The sequence below is a fragment of the Ostrinia nubilalis genome (genome assembly GCF_963855985.1).
Source record: "Ostrinia nubilalis chromosome W unlocalized genomic scaffold, ilOstNubi1.1 SUPER_W_unloc_1, whole genome shotgun sequence".
Taxonomy (NCBI): domain Eukaryota; kingdom Metazoa; phylum Arthropoda; class Insecta; order Lepidoptera; family Crambidae; genus Ostrinia; species Ostrinia nubilalis.
Genome location: NW_026973566.1, coordinates 3,314,410 through 3,333,058, shown reverse-complemented (window position 1 = coordinate 3,333,058; position 18,649 = coordinate 3,314,410). Strand labels below are relative to the sequence as shown.

The following is an 18,649-nucleotide window of genomic DNA, read 5'->3' as shown; positions in this document are numbered from 1 at the left end:
CTACTGCTTGTTTGCCGGTGATTTTACATCTATTTATCAAATTAATTTTTGCATAATAGTAATGCTCTAAAGAATCACCATATTTAGCCTTCTTAGATAACATTTCGGTTAAGAGTTCGGCATAATCTTCTCTACATGGAAAGGATTCAATTAGTTTCCTTTTCCATTCTGACCACGTATGTAATATCGAAGTTAGACCCTGATACCATGTTCTAGCAACGCCGCTTAATTTTGGTAGGGAATAGTGGATAATCTCCCTTTCTTCCCATCCATAAACCTCGGCACATTCCTCTACTTTAGTGATCCATGTCGAGACAGTTTGATCTCTAGATAAAGGGTCGAACTCCGGTATCACACTCGAATTAAAAGTAATTTTCGGCTTATCCGAACTCTTAACTTTTTCTAAAATAGACAGAAATTTATCTACTAACTTGGTATCCCGTTCCTCTTCTCTGTTCTCCAATGGTCTTTTTCTTTTCGGAGATGGCGACTGATTTCTTGATTCTGAAGATGAATAAATGACCCGTGCCCTTTTCCTTGAGTCACCAGTTCCGCGCCTCTTCCTAGAGCTTCTTTTCTCCCTTGGTGGTGGAGAGAGTGGCTCTCCTTCAGTTTCCGACGACGAAGTAGTATAGCGCCGTCTCCGCAATACTGGTCGTGAAGATCGGTTTTTTTCTCCCCTTACAAGTAGCACGCCTTCTTGCCTTGAAGGTAGTATAACACTTCCTTCTTCATCAGATGTATTCCCTTCCTTATCCCTTTCCTCAGGTACCCCTTTGTACCTCATCCTCAACCCTCCACCTAGGGCTGTCCTCCTTTTAGACCCTCCACCTAGGGCATCCCTCCTTTCAAACCCTCCACCTAGGGCATCCCTCCTTTCAAACCCTCCACCTAGGGCATCCCTCCTTTCAAACCCTCCACCTAGGGCATCCCTCCTTTCAAACCCTCCACCTAGGGCATCCCTTCTATCAAACCCTCCACCTAGGGCATCATCGCTATCCTCCATCATTTTTCAATTATCTGAAACTTACAGAGACCAGCTTAATATATGTCACATCAGTACCATCTCAATTTTATACTTTAAAGTAGATACCACTGCCTAATAGGAACATCTATGCGTATTATAAATCGAATATTGTATTTTAAAATTACATTTAAACCTCATAGTAATTAGAGCAATGTAACCTTCATAAAATTAGCAAATGCCAGGATAAATTTAATCACCTAGCGGCGTAATAAGTCAAATATTTCCCAGTTGCAAGACAATATATTTTTTTTTTTACTTCTCTATCGCTTCACAATTTATCAGAGGAATTAAAAAAAAGTTTGCCCATAAATAGCTTAAAAATAAGTGAAAAACCTTTTCATATTTGTTGATCAAGTCAAATAATAAAAGAACAAGAAGGGAGTGAAAGAAGAAAAAAAAATACTCGTACATTAGGTTAACCATTACAAATTTACTAACGTACTTACGTTTGTTTTCTGGCTCGTGGGCGTAAGAAAATGCAAAATTTTCTTGGTAATCCCACTTCTGACCTATTGGGTCAGGTCAGTGGAAATTAAACTCCGTATAACTTTTCAGCACTTTCACAGTATATTTCACACAACACTTTTACAATATTAATATTTCGTCCTTAACTGTTACTCCGCTCAGCGCTCGATCAAGACTGACTCTCGCTCTGCTATCGAATGCCCCGCTCAATCACCCCCACCACAAGTCGGTGTGCTGTGATTGGTCGACGCTTCCGATTGGCTGACGTCTCTGATTGGCTTTTGTAATTGTAGTCAAATTAACAACTCGTAACAGAAATTGATTGAAAACTAAAGAAAGTGTATAATAATAAAATATTTCTAAAAATAGTTTTATATTTTACCATTATAATCGACAATAAATATTAATAAAATTACCGGTAGTTATTAAAATAATATTTGTTGCAATCCTAGTTAATTGAACCAACATAAACGGAAATCAAATAAAATACATATTATTACTTCATTGTTAAAATCAATTTAAAAATTACTAAAATAACAATAGTTATTGTATAAATATAAATATGACGCTAACAATAACAAGAAACAAATACTAGAAGCCTTTATAGACCAAAAACTTATACAGGGTGTTTCTTGTAAGGTGTCAAGCCGAAGGCAGGTGATAGGTGAGGACTAGACCTATCGATTTCACCCCCATGTATGTTTTACGATTTTTCATAGTTTAGAAGTTATCGTTAATTTTGTGATTTTTTCAAATTGTATGACCTAGTAGGCTTTAAATTTTTTTATCTTTTTTTTGGGTCGACTTTTCTCAGATTTCTTTTTTTTGACAGATTCCCTATTAATTGCAGATTTTTGAAAAAAATAATCAACTTCCTATCTTTGATGAAAGATACAAAATTTTTGCTAGAAACATAAAAAATATGCTTTTAGCGGAACATTCTAAAATTTTCAACTTAAGTTAAAAAAAAAAAGAAATTCCATAGGTCCAAAATAATTTTAAAAACTGTGCAGTTTTCTGAACTTTCATAATAACACAAAAAAACATGTACTTAATAGGCCATTATTTTCTGTAATCGCTCCACTCAAGTGGCAAGTTGGAGATTCCGTTACATGTTTTTGACTTTCTTAGGACTAAGGGCCAGTTTTTTGATTCATAGTTAAAATAACAAATTGTTAAATTTTGCTACTAATGGTTAAATATTAACAAAATGTTAACTAATAGTTAAAAAATGTACTAAAAGTCAAGATAACCGTTGTTCGAAAAACATTTTTTTCTGATATTTAATCACTTGTCATTTGACATCTGTCAAATTTGACCATTGGTTATTTTAACTACGAATCAAAAAACCGGGCCTAAGTAATGTTTGCAATCCCTTAAGTTTACGTTATTTAGAACACATTTAGAGACAATATCTGGAAAGAACATTCTTTATCCACAACGAGGAAGCTCTTGCCCTTCATCTGGTATCAAAAAAAAAATCAAAAAAATACCATAGGGAATATGAAAATATTGATGAACTGCGGACAAAGCTGACTGAAGCACAAAACCAAATTAAAATGAAGAAGAAGGTTTTTTGCGTCGTTGTCGAATGTGCATTCAGGTCAACGGCGGACATTTTGAACATTTACTTTAAATTAAATCATTACACCCATTTTTGCTCTCTCTCTCCCTCACACACACACACACACACACACACACACACACACACACACACACACACACACACACACACACACACACACAAACTCTTTCCCTTTCTCTCACACTAATATGTAGGTATATCGAATTTAATCGTAAAGTAACAACCACCACTGTGGTCTAGTGGTAAGGCCACCTATTTAGGACAGCCAATTCCTCTGTGGTTTAGGATTCCGAGTGAAGCTCGCTGATCATCCATCAGTTTCCATCAGGTCAGATGAAGGGCATGAGATTCCTCGTTGTGGATAAAAAAATGTTCTGTTCAGTTATTGTCTTTAAATGTGTTCTACGTAACGTAAACATAGAGAATTGCAAACATTAGTTAGTCCTAAGAAAGTCAAAAACATGTAACGGAATCTCCGACTTACCACTTTAGTGGAGCGATTACAGAAAATAATGGCCTATTAAGTACATGTTTTTTTGTGTTATTATGAAAGTTCAGAAAATTGCGCAGTTTTTAAAATTACTTTGGACCTATGGAATTTCTTTTTTTTTTTAAACTTTTAAGTTGAAAATTTTAGAATGTTCCGCCAAAAGCATATTTTTTATGTTTCTAGCAAAAATTTTGTATCTTGCATCAAAAATAGGAAGTTGATTATTTTTTTCAAAAATCTGCAATTAATAGGGAATCTGTCAAAAAAAAGAAATCTGAGAAAAGTCGACCCAAAAAAAAGATAAAAAAATTTAAAGCCTACTGGGTCATACAATTTGAAAAAATCACAAAATTAACGATAACTTCTAAACTATGAAAAATCGTAGAACATACATGGTGGTGAAATCGATAGGTCTAGTCCTCACCTATCACCTGCCTTCGGCTTGACACCTTACAAGAAACACCCTGTATACAATGCAATATGTATAACTGAGTCCTGGCTAACAAAACTGAAAAGCTGGAAAATATGCATGTTACCGGTTATAAAATAGCATCCTCATTCTCCAGAACCAAATGAACTGGTGGTGGGGTGTGTATCCTACTGCAAGAACATATTGAATATAAAGAAATAATTGCTCTCACTAATATGTCTATTGAGTATGTTTTAGAAGTGTGTGCATGTGAATTATTAAACGAAAATTTACTACTAGTAACTATGTAAGAATAAGAATAAGAATACTTTATTCAGCATAGAAAAATAAAATAAAAATACAGTACATATAACATTAAACTACAAGCTATGCTGAAGAGGCGTCCGCTCAGCTATATTCGCGACATAACAAGCGCCATGTCGAGAAGCTGGTTTTCAGCGGGAACCAACACGATGAAGATTGCGGACTGCGCGCCCTCTTGACCGGGACCATATTGAGGCTACCAGTCAAGAAGGCGCGCAACAGGGGGCGTTATGGACGGTGATCACAAAAAAGAGAGAGAAAAAAAACAAAACAAAAAAAGAAAACAATATTAACACAAAACTAAACAGAATCGAAAACTAAACTAACTAAAAACTAATGTAATATGAAATGCCACACCCGAGACACTAACAGGGGGGCGCCACCGTCAATACCGAATCGCATGTTCCGCTATTCGCCACGTTAAAACTATTTACTTGAACGACGGTGGCGTCCCCCCCGCCGTTCCGACCATTTTACGACTGGTTTGCGATTACAAATTGCGCCTAGCAAATAAAGTTCCAGTTCAAGTTGCAATTAAAGTAAAAATATAATATTTTTACTTTAATTACAACAATAGACCGGGAAGGTTCACAGCTGTTCCAAAAGACAAAACAAAGTAATGAAGAGAGGTAAGCTTTTATGAATGGTTGAACCTTTAGAAACAAACAACAACAACAAAATAATATAACGGTAAAAACAATAAAATAACGATACAAGATACATGTCTGTAGCGGTTTGCAGCCGAGTGCGGAGCGAACGGAAGGAAAAGAAAAAAAAAAAAAAAAAGTCAATTGTCATTATATTTTCCTTCCGCTTTCCGTTCACCCTCAACCATAATGTTAAATTTTACACGTTTTGCCACGTTAGAAAAGGTGGTGGTGATGTGGCGTAGTGGTAGTAGTCACCCCTACAACAAAGTTGGCCATGAATGCAGCAAGACCCTTGCATAGTTCCGTCTATCATCAAGCTCACATCTCGAGGGGCCGCTGCCACGACAATACAAGGCGGCATGCTGTGAGAGCAATACTGGCGAACACGATGTACGTGACGCGCATAAACCCCTGGTGAGTGTTGGCAATTGTGCAATTTAAAGTGTATCGATACTATGATTAAATCTATCACCAAGGACCAACCAAGGTTAACGCTGTGTTTGGTTTCAATCATAGGGCGCGCCCAGACGTCGGCCGAAGCGGGGAACATGTTAAAGCGGCCCCAGCATTCAATCAGCGCTCAGTTCGTATGCGATGGGATCGACCCGCCAACCCGATGAGAGCGTCGATGACATTCAGGTAAATGCTATACTGTTGGAAAACTATTAATTTCAACTATTAATGTCTGTTAGCCTTCTGTGACGTGAGTAAGTGTTTTTTAAAGTTTTTTCTAAAAGTATCTTTTGTTGGCAGATTGCGCAAAGGGGGTGGCAGGTCGTTCCAGCACCGAGTAGCAGCGAATCTGAAAGAGCCGCGAAACGCCATGGAGCGGTGCCTTGGAGTGGCAAAGATGTGTGTGCAAGCCCTTCTGGTACGTCCTTCCCTATCCCTAGCCCAGTCTAGCTTTTCATATAGGTACTTTGGCCTCTGCGTAGTAATGATACCAAACATCATTGTTGCGAGATGTAGTCTCCTACGAGCCGCCATTTTCATCATGTTTGCAGCGTTGAGAAATGTGCTCGGGGTGGCACCGTAAAGCAGAAACGGGCACAAGCATTCTGCACCCTCTGCACCAGCTTGGCTGACCTAGCCATGAGACAGGGCCCGTATACAGTGTCACAATAGTTGAGCCTACTGAGGACAAGGGACTCACACAGTGCTATTCGCAGGCCCTCACTTAGGTATGACCTTAGCTTGTACAGGACTTTGAGTCGGTAAAAGCAGCTTCTTGCGCATTCGGTGACATGGGTTTCAAATCGCAACTGGTTTTCGAAAACAAGTCCCAGATTTCTGACTCTGTCCACTCCTTCAATCTGTTCACCATTAATCTGTATATTTAGAGACCGATCCCCGAGTTTTCCGATGTTCTTAGAGGTTCCCGTCAGTATGAGCTGGGATTTCTTAGGGTTAAGGCTGAGACCATTTGAAATGCACCAAGCAGATATTCTCTTTAGGTCATCATTTACGCTGATCACAGCTCTATCACACTTATCAGGCTCGAATGGAAGGTACATCTGTAGATCGTCCGCATACAAGTGATAGTAACAGTGTCTGATGCCGTGTATGATGTTAGCACTGTATAAGATATATAGTATTGGCCCTAGAATGGAGCCCTGGGGGACCCCACAAGTCACCAGTTGTGGTTGTGATCGCAGGGAACTTCCATCCCCCCGCTTCAGTTCCACATACTGCTTTCTTCCAGACAAATAACTATGAAACCAATTTACAGAGCTGTTGTCGAGACCATAATAGTGCAATTTGCACAACAAGAGCGAGATGTTGATAGAATCAAAGGCACGTGAAAAGTCGAGCAATAATACAATTGTGACCATGCCCCGATCCTGAGCAGCCAGCAAGTTGTCGACTACATCGGCGAGAGCAGTTGCCGTACCATGCCCTTTACGGAATCCGGACTGGTAGTGTGGAAGAATGTCCCGTTCCTCAAGGTACTGCGTGAGTTGATCACACACTATTCTTTCCAGGATCTTTGACAGGCATGGCAGAATACTGATAGGCCGGAGTTCATTTACTGTAGATGGCTGACTAGTTTTTGGTAGAGGTCTGACTAAGGCCACCTTCCAGCTCTCAGGAAAGGTGCTCTCAAGAATTGATTTATTTACCATGTTCGTAATCGCTTCCAAAGATTGAGGCAAAGTGAGCATTATCATGTCGAGCGATAGGCCATCGTCCCCGCGCGCGTTTGATCTAAGACCCTTGATAGTCTTTAATACCAGGTCCTCACTAACAGTCTGCAAGGAAAAGGTTGAGGCGTTAGCATGGCTATGACATTCATAATAACTCAGCTGAGATATATCCACCTTGCCCCCACCAGGCATGCTCAAAAAGTGTTTATTAATTACATCAGGGTTATTAAACGATGGTGGGAGTTCGACTGATTTCTTTTTATCTGGCAAGACAGTACTTTTGAGGTTCTTCCAAAGTTTCTTCGAGTTGTGAAGGTTATTGTTGATATTTTTGGTAAAAAAGCATGTCTTTTCACGCTCAATAGCCTCCAAAACCAGGTGTTTCATCGCCTTGTAGGCCGCCCTGTGTTCTGAGAAACCCGATTTTTTGTATTTCTTGTGGTAATCGTCTCTGATTCGGATCATATCCCTTATGGTATCAGTTATCCACGGGTGCGGAGGTCGTTTAAAATTCAGTGTTCTTATAGGGGCATGCAAGTCCATCAGACCCATGACAGAACCCGTGAACGCCACGGCATATTCGCTGACATCTTTGACTTGATTGAGACTTTTCCAGTCAATGGCGTTAAGGTCCTGATTGAATTGGTCTAGGAGTATGTCTTTGAAAGGTCTGTAAGTTACCCGCTGCGGCCTGATTTTCTCCTTCTTCATCTTGAATTCCCCCAGTAGCATGGCATGTCCACCCAGATCAGGGGAGTGCTTCACCACTACTTTAAGAGCTTTCACATCGGCGCAAATAACGTCGATGAGAGTGTCACTATGGTCAGTGTGGTGGGTAGGCTCGGTCACTAACTGGGTGAGATTGAGACTATGAATGCACTGAAGAAACTCTCTGCATCTGCTATTGCCAACGTCTAGGAGGTTTATGTTGAAATCGCCCAACAGTATCAATCCATCTGCTTTGGTGAAGGATGTGATTGTCTCTGTTAAGGCGTCAAGAAATGTCCCTACGTCAAGCCATGGAGGTCTGTAGGCTGTACCAATGATGATGTTCTGGTTAAGGAGGCGTGTAGAGATCCACATCTGTTCCACTGATGAATCCGTGTTGGGGTGAGGACACAACCTCACATTCAAGCCTCTGCGGATGTAAAAACCCACTCCCCCCCCACGTCCCCTCCTGACATGATCCGACCTAGGAACATGTCTGAGCCGATACCCAACAAGAGTTGGGGCCCTGTCTTCTTCCCCATCTCTCAGCCAAGTCTCATTAATGGCCATTATGTCTGGGTCTAGGTCCTCCATTGCTGCTATGAACTCCTCATGTTTGGTACAAAGAGACCCTGCATTGAAAAGTCCCACTAACAAGTTCCTGTTCAACCCCAGGCCCGTGCTATAATGGGATAATAAAAACTCAGATACATGTTTATATAAATAGTGTTATTGTAAGTAATTATAGTGTGATTATTGTTGTATGTAGCGTTATTAGAGTATGAAAAATCTGTATATGATATTAATATAATTATTTGGAACAACTGAGAAAAGTCTAAATGGCAATGCCAGATTTTGTATGGAAGGTGGCGTCTTTTTTTTTTCGCGCGGCCATCGACCAAACTTTGTTTTTTGATTACAAAATAGTGTAATAAACCAAACTTACTATGAGATGTATACCTCTAAACTCAGTCTGAACTGAGTTACGAGCATTAGAAGTTTGATGATTTACATACTAGATTTGCTTTTTGCGCGCAAGTTTTGTAAGAAATTGCAACAAAATATTGCGCTATTTTTTATTGCGCTGATTCTGCTCCACACTGATGTCTGGAGCCTTTAATGGATGGTATTGTTTGTTTACACATACAACGTCACTATTTTGTTGCAATTTCTTACAAAACTTGCTCGCAAAAAGCAAATCTAGTATGTAAATCATCAAACTTCTAACGCTCGTAACTCAGTTCAGACTGAGTTTAGAGGTATTCATGTCATAGTAAGTTTGGTTTATTACATTATTTTGTAATCAAAAAACAAGGTTTGGTCGATGGCCGCGCGAAAAAAAAAAGACGCCAATTTCCGGCATTGTCTTTTGTTTTTAATTTGAGGTTACCCAACACACAGAGATAAAAATTATAAAAGCAATCTATAAGCTGGCATTGCAATGTTGACAAAAATTTCAAATAGGTAAGCAGTCCGGCATTAATTAAAATTATGAATAATAAGTGATTAAAATTAACAAATATAGAAATAAGCTCAAATAAGTATTCGTTTTTACAGGATCCAACGAGTCATGGCCCTGATTGGCCGAACACTCTTGAGAGGTCGTCGAGTGATCTCAGCGAGAAGGCTTGGGAACCATCACTCCTGCGGACGAATATACGTCCACGTCTCGTCCAGGAGTACCTCCACTGCTGCCTGCGACACTCCTCACGCGCCCGATAAAACAGCTGGTGATTGAAGCGAGTCAGGCGCTAGCTGATGTACACCCGGCCGCCACCCTCGCCCGTAGCGCCGCGACGCACGTGCGCGGCCCGCAGCAGGTCGTCGCGCAGCTGGCGGCGCGCCAGGCGCACCACCACGCGGCGCGGGCGGGCCCCGCCGGTCTCGGCCGGGGGCGCACCCACGCGCTCCGCGAACACGACGTCCCGCTCCTCTAGGGTCACCCCGAGGCGGCCGGCGAGCACGGCGACGCTGTGGAAGACGTTCTCGCCCTTCTCGTCCGGGAGGCCGCCGATCTCCAGGTCCGCGAGGAGCGCGTCCTGGTCGCGGTCGTTGAGCTCCAGCTTGAGCTCGGCGACGGTCCGCTCCAGCGCCGCGACGACTCCCGACCCGGCGCCGGTGCCCGCCTCCGTCTGCACGCGCCCCACCGCCTCCAGCCTCTTCTCGACCTCGTCCAGGCGCTCCGCGTTCGCGTGCCCGACGCCCGTGAGGCAGACCTCGATGGTGTCCATCCGCTTGTCCAGAGCGCTCGTGCGGCTCTCGCAGCGGTCCAATCTGCCGGAGAGTGCAGACACCTCATCCTTCAGCGCGCCCATCTGCTCCCTCAACGCCTGAAGCTCGGAAGTGAAAACCTCCCTGAAGTGTCTGATCTCGAAAGCGAGTGCCTGGATGTCGGACACCTCGATAGTTACATTTAGCGCGGTGTCATTGAGGCCGCCGCGCCCCTGCTCCGGCAGGGTGGTGTCGAGCTGCATGGGGCTGAGCTCAGAGGCGCCGCGCCGCTGCGTGACATGCTCAGGCGAAGCTCGGACCGGCGTGTTTGTGTTGTCCGTCTTTGGCTGACGACTCTTACATGAGACGCACTTCCAACTGGCCCGGTGGTCCCCGGTCAGCGTGTTGTAGAAGCGCTGCTCGGAAACTCCAGCGCATTCTAAATCGTAGGAGTCCCGGCACAAACTGCACACCAGGAACCTGCGGTCTTCAATCTTTTTAAAGCAGCCACTGCAGTTCTTATTGTTTTTCTTCCCTTTCGGCGACATTTTGTTGAATTAAATAGTGGTAGATAAAAACAAGACAAAAATAAAAACAAAAAAAAAAAAATATCCAAAAAAATCTTGAGTGTTGAGATTTGAACCCACCGTTCCTGCGTCAGTCAGTGCTAGCTAATCCCACGACCACCTAACCGCGCCACTGTGTCACTTACGTAGCGAGCGAAATTTGACAACTGTGTATACAGTGGCACGGACGGTCGTTGAACCGATCAGCTGTGAGTTCAATGTACCCGCCACAACACTTATGATAAATGTTTGCACCGATCACTATGCATCCATTCAATGTCTCACAGTCGCAATTTCCCTGCACTTCAAGTGTTGATCCTATGCGTGACACGACCACGACACCTCGGGGAATGCACTGACGCGTCTTTCCGTTCTATACATGGCCAGAACGCACCCATAGGAAACTGCTCGTGTATATTTTGTAGTGCCCGTTTGTAAATCTGTGACTCCAAACTATACACGAATTTTGCGTACTGATCGTGTATAGTTTGGAAGAGCTTACTAAAAAAAGTCATATCCAAACTATACTCGATTAGTTTCTACTACACCACTTACACTTGACTAGAGTGTGTTTAGTTGATATTGATTTAGTAAAATATGGAATTATATTTAAAATTGCATTTATTCGATATTATTACATAAAATATTATTATTTTACTGAATCTATAATAAATCTAGATTTTTAACACTATTGTAAGTGGTTTTTGAAATTAAATTGATTAGGTAGATTTCAAATTAAATAACAATTATTAGTGTAATCATAAATTCATTTAAAATGAGAGAGAGTGAGAGAAGAAAGTTCAACATGCATTATTAATAACTAGTATTATATTATCTGTGTTAATACATTATGCGAGACTTTAAATGCTAGGTTTGTATTATCGGCCGTTTGGTGTAGTGGCTCGAAACGGACTACTATTCCGGAGGTAGCGGGTTCGATTCCCGCACAGTACAAACATTTGTGTGCATGAACATATTTGTTTGTATTGGACTGGGTGTTTTCTATGTATAGTATGTATTTACAAAAAAAAAGTATTTAAGTATGTATGTTTAATACTTAATATTATGTACAAACTTTGCTTAGTTTGGGACTAGAAGCGCAGTGTAAAATGTCTAAGGATATTTATTTATTATTTATTTTATTTATTAACTTATCTCAAGAACAAAATCATTTTGACATATTTCCATACCTACATAATTCTTAATTTAAGAGTTATTCGAGAATTGGTGAAAATTAAATATCAGCCCCAAAACAAATATCTTTTCTATGGCAGAATACGTGTCGAAAGATGATTCAATGTTTAAAGTAGACACGCAGATATTAATTAATATGTAATAGAAAGAGAGGTCAATAAGACAAAATGACTAGCATGCAACTACTCGCGTATAAATTGTAATCACGCACTTTTTCGGCGGTCGGCCGTCACTTAGTAAACATCGGTGTTCGTTTGCTCCGTAAACAAATCAGTAAATTGTTGGTAAAAAGTGTAATACCAGTGTCTAGTTTGCAATATCCTTAAAGCCTGTGATCTACACTACATTGGGAAGTGATCAGTTTTCATAAATACGTTATAATAGTCAAGTTATAAGCGAATACATTTCAATATTTTAATCGGCCGTTACAAACTGTACCGCCCGCTACGCTACGCGGTACGCTCGCAGCGCTGAGTCACCGTCCGCCGCCCGAGCTCCAAGCTGCGTTCTGCGATCGAGATGACGTCACTACGCCAAGTTAACTGCGCGGGTTGCCGCGGCGTTATTATGGAAGACAGCGCGTATATGAGGTGTACCAAATGTAAACAATACTTTGACCTCATATGTGCCAATTTTACCGCAGAGATATTTGTTACATTGACACCAGAATATAAAACGATTTGGATATGTTGCGAATGTAAAAGCAAAATACCGAAAAATGATAACTCGCTAACGCCTGTGCGCCGCCAGCTAAGTCAAAATACGGGTGTTGTTAGTGATGTCTTGTTGCATGGCCCTGATAATGTTACGGTCCGTAATGTGCGGCGCCCGGTGCAAAAGTTGGTTGAGCCTGTTGAAGTAACGATGACGCACGACTCCAGCTCCAATAATATGATCACTGTAATTCAGGAAATAAAGCAAATGCAGGATGGATTTGAATCGCGCCTTACCGAGAGACTTTGCACATTATTAACCCAGCAATTCAACGAATTTAAGGCGACGGTGTATGAAAAAATTAGTCAATTGACCTGCAAAGTTGACAAATTGGAAGACATCATCCAAAACAGGGACAAATACAGTGCTGTGTCAGCGCAGGATAAGGTGGCCGAGGTACAGCAGTCATCAAACATAGATAATGGAAAGACTAAGCCGAAACAAAATTATTCTCGTCAGAATAAGAAGGAAGCTACAGGGAAAGTTGGCACGCAGACTAAGTTAAGAGTGCCTTCTACCTCTCTGGCACCTGTTCCTACCCGTACTCAGGCTCTGGTATCTGATGTCGCCACTCCAATTAAGAACCCGAACAATAGAGCAACTCAGAAATCCGGAGACATTACCACTGTGCAAAAAAACACAGAAGAGTGGACTCAGGTTAGACGTAAATCTGGGCGGGCGTCATTACCTAGTGTGCTCCGCGGCACCGCAGCTCCAGGGACCACTACGTTGCGTGCATCTGAAAGATGGAGGTATATGCATCTCTACTATGTGCAGGAGGGCACAACAGCTGAGCAGGTCCATGATTGTCTTCGTTCTATCAATGGAAATGTTGAGTACACAGTTGAGGAACTGAAATCCAGAGGACGCTACTCTTCATTTAAGCTAGGTGTCCCAGCGAAGATTGCCGATAGTGTTATGTCTCCCAATAACTGGGCTGAAGACATTTGCATTAAGCCATGGCGGCAGAATTTTCGTGCCAAAGATAAAAGTCCGTAGATTGATTTACTGTTATCAAAACGTCAGAGGGCTACGTTCGAAAACTGTAACTTTTAAAAATAATGTGACACAATGTAACTTCGATGTGATTGCTTTGACTGAAACCTTTTTGACTAGTTCTATATCAGACGGTGAACTGTTTACTTCGGAGTATGTGGTAGTACGTAAGGACAGAAATGGTGACACTGGTTGGGGAGGAGTGCTCTTGGCCGTACGGAAATGCTACACAGTACAGCACGTAACTAATATTGATGCTTTTACGTCTGATATGGAACTAATTTTTGCCCTTGTCAGTGGGAAAGGCATTGGTAAGTTTTTATGTTGTGTTGTCTACCTGCCTCCCAGTTATAATGATGACCAATATCTCAGTGTTTTAACTTGCATTGAGAATGCTATTGTTACATACTCGTCCTTCAATGTTATAATCCTAGGAGATTTTAATTTAAACTCTTGTAGTGTACATGTTAAATCCTATTTTGATTCTTTTTGTGACTTTTGTGGGGTACAGCAACGTAACATTGTGTATAATAATCGTGGCGGCATGTTAGATCTCGTATTAAGTGATTTTGACCCTGAGCTTATTACCGTGTCCGATGGTTGTGAACCCTTAGTACCTATCGATGAGTACCACCCTCCGCTAGAGGTGACGATCAGATTTCGGTGCGGCGCACCGGCCCTGTCCCCGTCCTCTCAGCTACCCGCACAACGTCCTGGACATCGTCCGGACTGGAATTGGCGTAAGGCCGATTACCAAAATTTGTATGCGGCATTAGGATGCATGAATTGGTCTGATTTATATGAATTAACTGACATTGACGCTGCAGTTGCACTATTTTATGACCGTATTTACAATTGTATTGATCAACATGTTCCTGCCAAATCCCGTTACGTACCAAATCGCAAATTCGTGTATCCAAAATGGTTTACTGCCGATATTATAAGCAATATACGTAAAAAATATTATCACTTGAAACGGTTTAAGGCTGAAGGCAAGGAATTTAACAAGGAATTATTTAGGTATTATAGATGGCATGTTAAAAACTTGATTGACAATGCAGAGAAGCAGCACCTATATTTGACTGAAAAAAGTATTTTTGATAACCCAGCAAAATTCTGGGAGTACGTTAAAGACAAGAAAAAGGATAGGCAGTCCTTAAATGTATATATGGCTGGTAACACTGAAGTTGTTGATCAAGCGGCAGCTGATGCTTTCGCGGATTATTTTAGTTCCGTGTATCAGCAGGAGGTGCCCGTATTGGACCCAGTCGATGCGATACAGACAGCACATAGTCAATGTAATACTAACTATATTTCGGTAAATGCAGTTGATGATAGGGATCTCATTAAAGCATTTAGTCGATTAAAGCCGAGATCATCGAGTGGTCCCGACGGTATTCCTGTCTTTTTAGCAAAAGACTGCATATCCGCTTTCGAAGATCCTCTTCTCTATCTTTTCAACTTGATACTGTTTTACTCAAAGTACCCACAACACTGGAAAGTTTCTAGTCACACCAGTTCCTAAGTCTGATAGTGGCAATGATGTATCTTCTTTTAGACCGATTGCAGTGTTATCAGTCTTTGCAAAAATATTTGAGACAGTACTGTGCCAACAAATCAACAGGCAAATTGCAAATCTATTACATGATAGTCAACACGGTTTTAGAATTTCTCGTTCTACTACAACCAACCTAATAGCCCATGTAGACTTTGTATATGCTGAATTGGATGCTGGTAGGCAGGTGGACGCTGCCTACTTTGATTTCAAAAAAGCATTTGACTTGGTTGACAATGACATCCTATTACGTAAATTGGCAGCGTTAGGCTTTACACCAAAACTTGTAGCGTTTTTTTCAAACTATCTGCGTGATAGGCGTCAATTTGTTAGGGTTGGTGAGTTCGTGTCCAGTGATTATTTTACAAGATCAGGAGTTAGTCAAGGAAGTACGCTTGGGCCTTTGCTTTTTCTGATTTTCATAAATGACCTGCCGGAAAGGGTTATCGCTTCCAAATGCTTACTATTCGCAGATGACCTCAAACTGAGCCTAGGCATAGATGACCCAACCGATGGCGACACTCTTCAGAGAGACATCAATGCGGTTGTGGATTGGAGTGTTTCGAACCGTCTTCCATTTAATAAAAATAAATGTAAGATCATAACTTTCACGCGTAAACGTTGTCCACTTCTATTAGTTTATAATCTATCTGACGCACCCTTGCAGAGGGTAAGTGAAATACGTGACTTAGGTTTAATATTAGATTCCAGATTGGACTTTCATAACCATGTGATCAGTGTTTGTAAAAAGACCAGCAAAATGCTTGGTTTTGTCATGCGCACTTCGTCTCAGTTTAACGTATCAGGGGTCCCATTGGTACTGTACAATGCGTATGTACGAAGTATACTCGAATACGGTGCCATTATATGGGATCCATTTGAAACAAAGTATTGTCTCATGATTGAGAGGGTACAACGCAAATTTTCACGCTGGCTATATAAGAGGAAATACGGTTACTACCCGTACCTATATCCGTCTTTATTTGTATCTGGTATGGTTGGATTAGATACGCTTAAATTTAGGAGAACCATGCAGACGATAATTCACTATTTGTGTATTATACACAATAGGATTGATAGCCCGACGACGCTGAGTAAAGTGGGGCTACTAGCTCCCAAGCGCCTGAGTTGGGACGAGGAAGGAACGGTAGCGCCGCGGCGGCAGCCGCGCCTGCTGTGGTGCCCGCCCGCGCGCACTAGGTACGCCGCACACGCGCCCACCACTCGTGCTTTGAGCCTAATTGGAGATATGCTCGCTCACGATTATGATACCGACCTATTTGCTGACAGTTTTGGGCAGTTGTGTTGCAAAGCCTTTTCGTTTATTAATGACATTTGTACTTAATTAACATTGTGTGACTTGTTTTAATGTTTATTTCTGACTTTGCAATGATTTGTGTTGACTTGACTGTTTTACATTATGTTCTTCCTTGGACGCCTGTTTCTGGAGCTATGACTTGTATTTAATGACCATATTGATGATAATGTATTTTATTTTTGTATTTGATTTGACATGGTAATCCTAATTTATGACATGCAACTAAATGTAAAATTAATTATATTATATGTATGTGTTTTGGACCTGTCTGTAAACATACATTTTCTGATAATAATAAATTACAATACATACGTGATTAGTCCGTATGCGTACTGGCGATGTATATTTTGGAGTAAGATATTTGCCCTAAGTCACTACAAAGTATACGCGAGCAGTACGCAGCATATGCGTACTGGTCGTGTATAGTTTGGAGGAGCTTAGTAAAAAAAGTCATCTCCAAACTATACTCGATTAGTTTCACACCCTTGCGTTTTGGCTATGTATAGAACGGAAAGACGCTGCACTGACACACAAACTGGGCGATAATTTGCGCTTGTTTATTTTTAAAAAGCAAAATGCAGCGGAGCTAACGTCAATGCGGCCGTCACGGATACCGCCCCCCGCGCACCTCTGATGTATTGGAATAGAAGAGAGGAAGATGTCTTTTTTAACCAACTAAAACTAATTCTAAAATATATAAATAGTAAATACTCAAAAATAAATGTGATAATAGGAGGTGATTTTAATATAAATATATTAGATAACAGTCTGAAAACAAACCAATTTTTAGACCTCATGTTAGAATACAAATTCACACAACATATAAAACATCCTACACGCATCTCAGCTAGTACATCAACATGTTTGGATTTAATATTCACAAATTTTAATAACAAAAAATTATTCACAACCGTCGAGGAACTGGGATTTTCAGACCATAGTGGAACAGTCATTCATTTAGATATACCCCAAAAAATTAAACCAACAGCTTGGTACACTAACAAAAAAAAATTTAATGAGAAAAACATGCTACAATTTAAATCTCAATTAACCAATATTAACTGGCATGAACTTCTTCCAATAAATCAAGATGTAAATGTAAATTATAATATATTTAATAACACACTACTAAATATTTTAAACGAGAGCATACCTATTTGTAAAACAAAATTAAAAACAAAATTTGAAAAGTACTGGTTGACAACGGGTATAAAAACATCATGTAAAAATAAAAGATTTTTACCAAAAACTCAATAATTACACAATATTATAAACGATACGAAAAAATACTAAAAAGTGCTGTAACAATAGCAAAAAAAATACACTATAAGAGAATAATGAATAAATCTAATAATAAAGTAAAAAGCATGTGGAGCATCATAAATGAACAAACTAATAAAACAACAAAAAAGGAAAAGCAAAATATAATAATAATAATAATAATTGGTAATCCGAGTGCTCCCGAGAGTCGGTCAAGACCCTCGTCTTCGGTTTGCCGAAGTGGAATCCGAGAGGGTCTGCAGGACTTTCACCTCTGGCTTGCCTTAACCGGCCGGCCAGAGTGGAGTCGCTAGAGCTATACGCTCCAGGGGTGGAAGTGTTAAAGGGCATAACGCCGCGAGTAACTTCGGAGAAAGCGCAGCACACCTCTCTACACCCCTGAGCTGGCAGACGCCAATGTTGCCCCTTAGTCCGGTCTATACGATCCATGACGCCAGGGGGGCCCCATTTAGTCGCTGGCTAGTCACCGCCTGCCATTTTTTCAGTCCGAGACTATGAACCAGGCAGGTGTCCCGTAGTCTCCATCCATAGCCCAGTAACCAGTCCATCCATCCTTCATCCATAACCCTAGTCCATTCTCTAATAACTGCAATAGCTCCTGTGCACAGGTTGGGGATGGTCTCTGGCTACATCCCATGATATAGTCAGAGACTAGATCCAGCATGTGCACCACTTTCAATTTTGTCGATTATTTTGCGCTTAAAACGGCCTCTACGTGTTGGATCTGTAATCTGTATCCCCACGCAAGCCTTATAAAGGACCGGGCCACTTTTGACCCGTGAGCTCCAAAGCGTACAAACATAATAATAATAATAAATATCCTTAGACATTTAACACTGCGCTTCTAGTCCCAAACTAAGCAAAGCTTGTACTATGGGTACTAGACAACGGATATAAACATACTTAAATACTTTTTTTTTGTAAATACATACTTATTATACATAGAAAACACCCAGTCCAATACAAACAAATATGTTCATGCACACAAATGTTTGTACTGTGCGGAAATCGA

At 40.9% G+C, this 18,649-nt stretch overlaps 1 protein-coding gene across 2 annotated transcripts; it reads left to right on the top strand.

The window, feature by feature from the left end:
- The first annotated feature begins 5,102 nt into the window (after window positions 1-5,102).
- Window positions 5,103-9,579, top strand: LOC135087367 (uncharacterized). Of its 2 annotated transcripts, none has more exons than XM_063982144.1 (4): window positions 5,103-5,364; window positions 5,467-5,589; window positions 5,704-5,802; window positions 9,360-9,579. In XM_063982144.1, exons 1-4 carry the CDS (start codon window positions 5,225-5,227, stop codon window positions 9,538-9,540), a joined length of 543 nt encoding a protein of 180 aa, XP_063838214.1. In that variant the 5' UTR covers window positions 5,103-5,224; the 3' UTR covers window positions 9,541-9,579. The 2 variants fall into 2 exon arrangements, with proteins under 2 accessions (XP_063838214.1, XP_063838213.1); XM_063982143.1 differs by having other exon boundaries at window positions 5,704-5,821.
- Window positions 9,580-18,649: the final 9,070 nt, after the last annotated feature.